This window comes from Lycium barbarum, chromosome 5 (genome assembly GCF_019175385.1).
Source record: "Lycium barbarum isolate Lr01 chromosome 5, ASM1917538v2, whole genome shotgun sequence".
In the NCBI taxonomy this organism is placed as follows: domain Eukaryota; kingdom Viridiplantae; phylum Streptophyta; class Magnoliopsida; order Solanales; family Solanaceae; genus Lycium; species Lycium barbarum.
This window is the reverse complement of record NC_083341.1, coordinates 69,976,221-69,985,983: the sequence shown is the minus strand read 5'-3', so window position 1 is coordinate 69,985,983 and position 9,763 is coordinate 69,976,221. Positions and strand designations below refer to the sequence as shown.

Sequence of the window (9,763 nt, the reverse complement as noted above, 5' to 3'; positions counted from 1 at the left end):
ACTATATCTATGTATACGTGATTTTCGCTATCACAGGATGATTGAATTGAATTATGATGCTTTGAACTTTGAACATACTTTACCCCCCTTATAAGGGATGATTTAATTTGAATTTGAAAGAGATGATGTTCGAACTGATTTGTCCCTACTATGGGATGATCGAATTGATTTCTAAAGTGATAATCTTTAAGCAGGATTTTCCCCTATTATGGGATGATTGAACTTGGTTTTAAAGCTTGGGTCTTTAGTGTGTTTTGCCCTATGAAAGGGTTTTGGTAAGCAGAAAGTTGATTAATGATGGAACATGGTTTCTAAACTGATTAATGACTTGATCTACCCTATTAATGGGACGATGAACATAATTCAAAATGAACAATTTGGCTATCATGCTGTGACTTGTGATTCGGCTAATAGTCTATGATTTTTATTGTTTGTGTTTGGCCTACCTACTCGGGAGGAAGGGTAGTCACTATGGATCCTAGTGGGGTTTGCCTAGCCATTCGGGAGGAAGAATTGCCATCGAGGGTTCATAATCCCGATGCGATTTTGCCTAGCTATTTGGGAGAAAAGATAGCCATTAAGGGCGACCAACCCTAATGTGGTGCTTCTATGTGGGTCTAGGGAACCTTAATGATCATCCCTTCGTTTCATTGATTTGGCCTGTATTGGACCAATTGTGATTGTTAGTGAGTGACTTGACATTGATCTTAAGTTCATAAATGGAGGACTTAATCTTGATAAATGGCATAATGGATTGAAAGTGATTTAATTCTCTCTTAATGGGTTTTAATAATGGTTTCTCTAAGTTTGGTGAGCTGTTTTATCTCTAGATTTTGAACTGCTTTAGTTACATTGTTTACTGCTTTATACTATATTATTTTACATTAACTATTGTCCCGGAGACACTCACTGAGTACCTAGTACTCAAGCATAACATTTTTGTTTTTGATAGTATGTTAGATAACGAAGAAGAGCAGGTTCGTGATACACGTACGAAGTAGGAGAACTTGCTGCTTTACAGACTTATTGGTGAGCCCACACCCTTGTTCGTGGGACACCACTCTATCTTTATTTATTTATTTATTTCAGTTTTCGGGCTGCGTCCCGAAGTTAGATACTCATTTTTTTTTTATCTTAGAAGCTCCATGGATAATTGTCAGATTGTGGGTAGGTGTTGAAAGTCTCGTATGACTTATTGAGGCGTTTTCCACGTTTTATGATTTAGCATTCCTATTAGACTTCCACAGTTTTTTTTTTTTTTTTTTGTGTAAGTATGAGTTTGTTTTCATTTAGCCATAAATGACTGTTTTAACTAAATATTAAGAGACTATTGAAAGAGATTAGACGTCTATTGATTTTATAAGGTGCTTCCTGTGTTGTTCATAACATTGGATGCTTGTTGCGTCCAGGGTGGATTTTGGAGCGTGACAGTTCGCCTTTGTAAATACTCGTATCTGAGTTCAGAAAAAGAAATGGAGTTCGGAGAGAATAAGGGTTGCCTATGCCCTTTGAGTTTCGATATTTTCTAGTTCATTTTCTATACTTAATATCTAATTTTGAGAGCTCGAAAGGGAGAAATGGAATTTGAGGGGCTGCTACTGGTTAGGGTTCGAACTGCTCTTAAATAGGCAGCTGTTGTACTCTCCCGAACAAAGACAGTTGCTTGACGAGCAACTGTTGTGCTTGGATGTTGATACCTTTACTTATGCCCTTTGCTGCTATGTATGGCAGCTATTCACCAAAGACAACAGTTATTTGCCTTTGGTATGACAACAGTTCGAGATGAAGCTCAGCTCCAACACAAAAACTCAAAAAATGCAGCTAAGAAAAAGAATATTCAAAGATGCAAAGGAGCATTTTTTTTTAATTAGTTCATGGCGTTTGTTTTAGTAAAAAATATCTTGTGAAGACTGTATATACGAACAAATGAAAACAAGATAAAGGAAAAAAATATTTAAAAGAACATTTTTTTACTGGTCAAATCAAAAATATATAATAGTTATTTTATTGATTTGATTAGTGATTTAGCATGTTTATAAATGGATAACCAAACTGAAAACCCAAAAACAGGACTGAACCAACCCAAAAACACCAGTAACCTAGGGGCTCGACCAAAAGAAATTTTATTTGGTTTTGGTAAACACTCAAAAATCTATCCCCTATCCCAAAGAAAGAAATATAGATCCGGAAGACTCTACTCTTGAGTCTTGACCAAAAACACAAATTTTGTGTATCATGCTATATTTAACTTGTATGTACAATCGTTCCCTCTCTTGTCTGGCTCAGCCACAACACAGCCTCCTCTCGTTCGTCATCCAAACCCTAAATTAACCTTAACCCCGACATTTCTTGTCCAAATCTACTTTGTCATCTTCGATCCCCCATCTTCTCCTTTCCCCGGAAAATAATTCTCGGAAAATTACCGTTACTCGATCATCACTTAAAATCTTATCGATTTCCTTTTATTTCCCCCAATTTTAGTCGATTGAAAATCTTGATTTTGCAGCACTTTACCTAGAAGAATTTTGTGTGTATATATATATATATATATATATATATATATATATAGAGAGAGAGAGAGAGAGAGAGAGAGAGAGAGAGAGATAGACCTTAGCATTAGACAAAGGTTGTTAGGTGAAGTCGGATTTGTGTTTACGCAAGCAAAAAACAAATAAAGAAGAGAATGGTGGGAGGTGGAAACAGGAAGGATGAACAGTTGGTGATAAGCAACAATAACGTTTTTGCGGCTCTTGGAACACTAAGGAAGAAGAAGAGTAAGTCTGATAAGGATTCTAAAGGGAAGAGCGCTGCTTCATCTTCTAGAAATGGGAAGCAGGCAGACAAGGATCCTGAGCCTGTTTTCTGGGCTCCAGCACCATTGACTGTTAAATCGTGGGCAGATGTTGATGACGAAGATGATGATGATTACTATGCTACTGCAGCTCCGCCCCAAGCTGTTTGGGGAGCTGATACAACTGCTAATCATGACAAGGCAAAGCAAACTGCTGTAACTACACTCGAGGTGTCAATTCTTGATTTTTGTTGAAGTTATTGAAAATTCCTTTTGGTTTAATGCTTTATATGGATGATTGCTAGATTACGGTAATTCTATGCTGCTAGTATGCGTTCATTTGTTTCTCCACGTGTTCATGAATGATATGTTGTGTCCATGACACGAATGCACCCCAAGGGGGTGTAATGTACGCAACCTCCCTATATCATATTAATAGCCTTTCCCACATTTCTATGTAGGCATTCATTATCTTATGGATTACATTTTACGCAATATCCTTAACAAAAACAAATCTACAGTCCAAGTTTGCTTCCTGTTTTGTTTGAAGCAGCTTCTTTTGCCCACCTGTAACCTTGCATCTTCTGGATGCTTTACTAATGACATTTGATTACTTTACCAAAAATAAAATAAAAATCTACAGTCCATTTCCATTTAAGTTTCCCATATTTTCTTATTTCCTCATTAGTACAACAACAACAACATACCCAGTGTAATCTCACAAGTCCTGTAATCACCTCCCCCAAGTTCTTCTTCGGAGTACCTTTACCTCTCAGCTTCGATTTCCTTATCTTGTCCGCCACTGATGCCATATCTCTCCGTGCCCACACATCCATCTGCGAGTAACATACACCACGACACCTCCCCTTGAATTTGCTCATTAGTATATGTTGGATTTCTTGTTATTGACCTAGTGGTCGGTCAAGTGGGTGCAAGCCTTGGAGATCAAGGTTCAAATCCAAATTAGGAAGAAAAAAAAAACTACGTGAGTTCTTCTCATCTACCCAAGCCTTGGTGAGCGGAGTTACCCGGTACCTAGGCTGCTGGGAGGTAGCAAGTACCCGGTGAAATCCAGGTGCGTGCAACAGTTATCTTTAGGAAAAAAAAAAGTGTGATTTCAAATGTACAATTATAGGCTTCCACTTTGTCTTGGAGTATTTTGCCAAAAGGATTAAAATCCAAGCACGTATAAATGTTACCTCAAGTTGCTGTTAAAGAGATGACTTTTATTTTGAACACATTAGGTGGTGGCATTGGGCTGAGAAGCTGTTGAACCTTAATTTCTAGAGCATACACTAGGCTTGTTGAGGGACTAAATTCTTTTTATCATCTTTGCCTTCTTGATTCTTTGTCCTTAGCTTCTTTTCTGTTCCTGTCTCCATCCAGTCTTTCTTGCTTCTTTTCTGTTCTTTTGATTGATTATTACCTTATATTGTGTCCCATGCTGAGCTTTTAATTGATAAACTATCTTTCTTTTGTATTTCCATCTAGAATAAAACTCATATTCTTGCTTTTCTCTTTCATGTTGCCAGTAGTTCATGGTTTCCATTTTGACATGAAGGATTATCACTAGTTCGTTAGTGTTGCTTAAACTGAAATTTATTCTCTGATATCTGTTTGAAGATGGCCATACTTAGTTTTGAAGTTGCTTCGCAAAAACCAATTTTATGTCTTGTTTACTTTGTTAACGAAAGCTTGGAACTACAAAGAGTTTGGTATACCAGAACTTTTCTTCTCTCCCTATTTGCTATTTTTCCTCTTTGTAAAAGTAAATCATTCTATTATTTGTTGGTGATCAAATTTTAGCGTCTCAAAAATGAAGGTTTCGTTTTTCATTCTATTATTTCCCTTCTTCAGCAGTTTATCTGCATTAATTCTCATCATCTGTATGTCAGGAAAGTGAAAGTGAAGAAGAAGGCCTTGATGAAGCTGATGATGATAACGAGGAAGAACACGAGCAGGAACCTGATGTACCAGAGGAAAAGGAGCCAATTGTTAAGAAGCCTGCAGAAAATGTGGCACCCAAAGAGTCGGAAAGGCAGCTTTCAAAGAAGGAACTTAAGAAAAAGGAACTTGCCGAGCTTGAAGCTATGCTTGCTGAATTTGGATTAAACAAAGTTGAGAGCAATGATGATTCACAAGGTAATTTGTTTATGAATGCAATTAAAACTTCTCTTCCTTCACCCAAAAGGAAGGAGGTCCGGAGAAATCATTGGATAAAAACTATTGTCACATGAGAAATTCTTTAAAATTTCTTGCTCTGTAAAAAATACAAGATACGTTGGCCAACTGCCTGCTTACTTCTTCTATTGTTATCACTTCTGATTTGTATTCAGGATACTGCTCTGTCCTCTTGCTGCATCTTAATCTGTTAAATATCTATAAAGAGTAAGAAGAACTGATAGACATCTTGAATGCTTCGACTCATGTTCCCCAAAAAGTGGATCCTGCACTAGTAGCTTAGAATAAGTTATATACATGGATTAAATGTCTGCCCTGTTATCTATAAAATAAATTAACATATGAGAAAAGGAAGGGTTGGCTTAAAAGGAAAGGGTATCCTTATGTCACAAATTGATTTTCAAGAAGGAAATATAGTACTATACATTATTTGATTCATATCTAATTGTGATCCTTCCCCTCTGCCCCTTCTTCTTTTTTTTTTTTTTTTTTTTTTGAACAGGTAAGTATTTCATTAATATAGGACACCATGTTTATAAAAAAAAAAGTATTTCATTAATATAAAGGCAAGCACAAGATGGTGCTTGGCATTACAAGGTCTGAAAATCTCCTAAACAAAACAAAACATTGATATTCCCTTTGTAGAATTGCGTAGTCAGACAAGCATCATGTGTTGCCAACCACATAAAGCAAGCTACCTTAAAAGAAGCTTTGGTTTTCCATAGCCTCTTCCATTGCCACCCCATATTATTGCCTAACTCCTTATTTTGAATCTTGTGGTAAAAATGCCATTCTGTTGTCTTGCCCATACAAGTTGATCAACTTCTTCAATTAACGTCAGCTTTTCTAGTTCTATTAATAAAAGAGCCAGTGTAGGAACTTTCAGTCAAAGAATAACCTTCTAAAGTTGAATTACCAGTTGCTTCCATTTCAACACTGAGACACAAGGTTCTCTGGACTAAATGAGAGGTGATAAAGGTCATTGAAAGCCATCATAAGTCGAGTATGACCGATCCAATCATCCTGCCAGAATTTAGTTCTCATGCCTTTACTAATCTTAATTTATGTGTTTGCTTCAAAAAGTTGCCACAAGCTGCCTATGTGTTTCCAAAAATCCAAACCATATGATGATTGTATGGTCCTGAATACCAGGTTCTGTTTTCTCCGTACTTAGACGAGATTACCTTTCTCCATAAGCTCCTTTCCTCCCTAATCATTTATTAAAGATCGTGATTGTGTACTTTCAAGTCTCTAATTCCAAGCCCTCCATTTTCTTATCACGTCGCACGCGTACCATTTTCTGCCTCACTAGGTGAAAGGCTCTCTTTTCTTTGTTTCCATTCCACAAAAAGTTTCTTCTAGTCTTGTCGAGATTCTTCTTAATGCTGACAGGAATAGGAAAGAGAAATAGGAAGAGAGACATACGATAGAGTCGAGCACACTGTTGATGAGGATAACTCTGCCACCTTGAGAGTATTGCCTTTTCCAAGTTGCAAGCTTTCGATCTTTTGCCACACTTGTTTCGCTTTGTTTTTGGCACCTAAAGGCATTAACAGATAGGTGTTAGGGAACTCTTCTGTCAAACAACCCAAAGTCTCTCCCAATCTTTGTATGCCATCCATTTCAGTAACAGGAAACAAATAACTCTTTCCAGGTTGATCATCAATCCTGACACAGCTTCGGACAACCCTTTTGGACTGGAGGGGGCCGGGTCAGAAGGACCGAGAATTGATCTCAGATTGGGGTCGTTAAAGTTTCATTTATCGAATTTGCGGTCCAACCAAATAATAGATTGCTCTTAAGTGTCTCAGTTGATTTTCCTCTGCCCCGCAGAGTGTAAGTGTATCATCAGCGTATAGAATGTGAGAAACATCCACCTTATCAGTTCCCTTTGTCCCATTACTGAAGCCCTTAATCTAGTTACCATGACTTGGCCTTATAAAGCATTGAAATGATTCCCTCCATAGCTAGAATGAATAAGAAAGGTTAAAGTAGATTTACCTTCCGCAAGCCCCTGTAAGTGGGAAAAATTATCTTCTGGAGCTCTATTCATAATGATAGAAAACATCACTGTTGATATGCACCAATGGATCCAATCCACTTCTCCCCAAATCCCATTTCTCTTAAAAGATTAAGCAAGTACGACCAATTGACATGACCAAATGCTTTCTCTATCTCCACCTTACACATTATCCCTTCTCCCCCACCTTCTTCTACTGTCTAAGCAGTCATTTGCGATAAGCAATGCCATTTGTGTGTCCGCGATTAAAATATTTAGAAGCTTTTTTAATCTCTCTGCCAGTAGCTTAGATATAATTTTGTAGAAGCTCCCCATCAAGCTGATTTTTCTGAAAATTCTTCAATTCCTCCGCTCCTGCCTTCTTGGGTATTAATGCTATGAAGGAAGCATTAAAAATTCTTTCGGATTTTCCTGTTTGATGGAAAAAATTAACTGATGCCATAACATCTTCCTTGACTACGGACCAGCAATGCTTATAAAAAGCCATAATAAATCTTTCAGGACCTGGCCCTTTCTCACCTTCACAGCTTTTAATGATATTCTCCTCTTCCTCCTCGGAAAACCGCCTTTGGAGCTATACTTATCTTCCTCTGAGATTCTGAGGCAGTCAGGTTTGAAAGCTGGTCTCCGGTTCTCATTCTACTTAAACAGATTCTTATAAAAGTTTATAAATCTCCCCATTGATTGCTCCCTGGTCCTCCAGTACAACCCCATTGATTCTGGGCTTTTCAATTGTGTTGTGCCTTCTATTGGCAATTTGCAATCTTGTGGAAGAACTTGGTATTTCTATCCCTGGCCTTCAACCACAAATCTTGATTTTGTCTCCATGATATTTCTTCCTGTTTTGCTATCTCTTGTAGCTCCATCATGGCTGTCGCCCTTTCAGTTAGTTGCATCTTACTCAGCTTCCCATCCTCTTCAACGTTTTGTAAGGATTTAAGCTTGCTGAGAATATCGCTTTTTTCCTTTCCAGATTGCCGAAGGACTCGCTACTCCGTTCTTTCAATTTATTAGCATCTATAGTTTGCAGGTGGGTATACAGTCTGGATATCCCATACAATGAAAAGTGTCCCACCACCCTTTTATCCTCTCGAGAAAACCATCAAATTCAAGCCATATAGTTTCGAGATTGAAGTAGGATTTCTTCTTCCCGTCTATCGCATTGTAACTCGATTGGGTTGTGGTCAGAGGTGACCTTCAGCATTTCATATTGCTTAATTGCATTGGAATTATCATCCCATTCCGTGTTGAACAAAAATCTATCAAGTCTTGAGTCACCTCTGAATTATCTCTTTTTGTCCAGGTGAAAAAATAAGGATCATTTTGCTCCAAATCTTGTATAAAATTTGATAATTCTTTCATTCCTGAAGTGAATCTGGTATCATTTTCCCATTTCCCGGGAAAACTTGTAACATTAAAATCTCCTGCTGTCCCGTTCACTACTGCAAGTTCGAGCCATAAATCTCGTCTTGCTATCTTCTTATGGCATTTGTTCTTTCTCCTTTTCTTGTTCTCCCTCAATGAAAGCATGCTTCTTCTGGTGAGGCTTGAAAGTAGTATGCATATTTGGTAATTGGAACGTTGATCATTTTGTGACATTCTTACAAATATGTGGAACTCTAATATGGTGGTCACTTATTTATCCTAATATTACATTCTGGATTGGAATTGGTAAATTTGGTATGTGTGTCTGTCTATCTTTCACTATTTTCCTAAGCACTTTGGTTTAATATATTGACTATTCCGATTTGACTTGATGCTCGATTCCACTTGCAGGTGCTGCTCAGGATAAGGTGGAAAAACCAAATGGAGAGATGGCTAAGAAGGATGATAATGCTCCTGGGGAGAGCAAGAGTGCAAAGAAGAAGAAGAAGAAGGACAAATCAACAAAGGAGTCTAAAGAGCAGCATGATCAATCCAATGGTGTTGGGCTTGGAAATGGGACAAATGAAACAGTGGCAACCGAGAAGGGAGAAGATGCACCTACTGTTGCTGCGAAGGACAAGATAAAGAAAATGGCATCTGTTAAGAAGAAAAAATCAAGCAAGGAGGTAGATGCTGCTGCCAAAGCTGTGGCTAGTGAGGCTGCCGCAAGGACTGCAAGGCTAGCTGCTGCAAAGAAAAAGGAGAAGAACCATTACAACCAGCAACCCCTGCGGTGAAATGTTTCTTAAATTGGAAGTGAGCATGTATCTTCTTGTTCATTTGTTAAATGCACAATAAACATCAGAATCTGGTTCAATGGAGATATAGACTTTTGGCATGGTACATTTTTATTTTACCAAAAAGAAGTTACTAATCTAAAAAAATAGGTTTACTGAACGCCTGTGGTGTTGTGGTGGTATTTTATATTCTGCTGCTGGATAGACAGTTTTTGCGATGTTGCTATCCAATTGACATGAACCAAATTCAATTATTGTGTCCCCATGAGATACTTCACTGGTTTCTGCTACCATTGTTTGCTGTAAAATTAACAAAGTTAATATTATCTAAGAAAAGGAAAGATTGTCTGTGGAAGAGTGTCCTTGTTCCTTTAGATAAACCCAAATCTCAACTATTTCAGCCAGTCAGAATGAACTGTCAAACCGCAGCCTGTTGTCAAGCTGGCACATTTTTGTACCTGCTTAATTTGGTTTTCAGGGGACACAGAAGAAGTTAAGATTACTTCATGTTGTTTTATGCTGGACTGTATGGCTGGTCTCTGTTCCTTTTTATGTTCCGGATTAGTTAAAGAACCCCTGGTTTCTCAGCACTTCATTTGCTGTAAAAGG

At 37.8% G+C, this 9,763-nt stretch overlaps 1 protein-coding gene across 1 annotated transcript; it reads left to right on the top strand.

Annotated features, from left to right (window-relative positions):
• Positions 1-2,065: 2,065 nt before the first annotated feature.
• LOC132640929 (uncharacterized) lies at positions 2,066-9,314 on the top strand. The gene is made up of 3 exons (XM_060357736.1): positions 2,066-3,022; positions 4,687-4,933; positions 8,769-9,314. The coding sequence occupies exons 1-3, from the start codon at positions 2,684-2,686 to the stop codon at positions 9,152-9,154; spliced, it is 972 nt and encodes a 323-aa protein (XP_060213719.1). The 5' UTR covers positions 2,066-2,683; the 3' UTR covers positions 9,155-9,314.
• Positions 9,315-9,763: the final 449 nt, after the last annotated feature.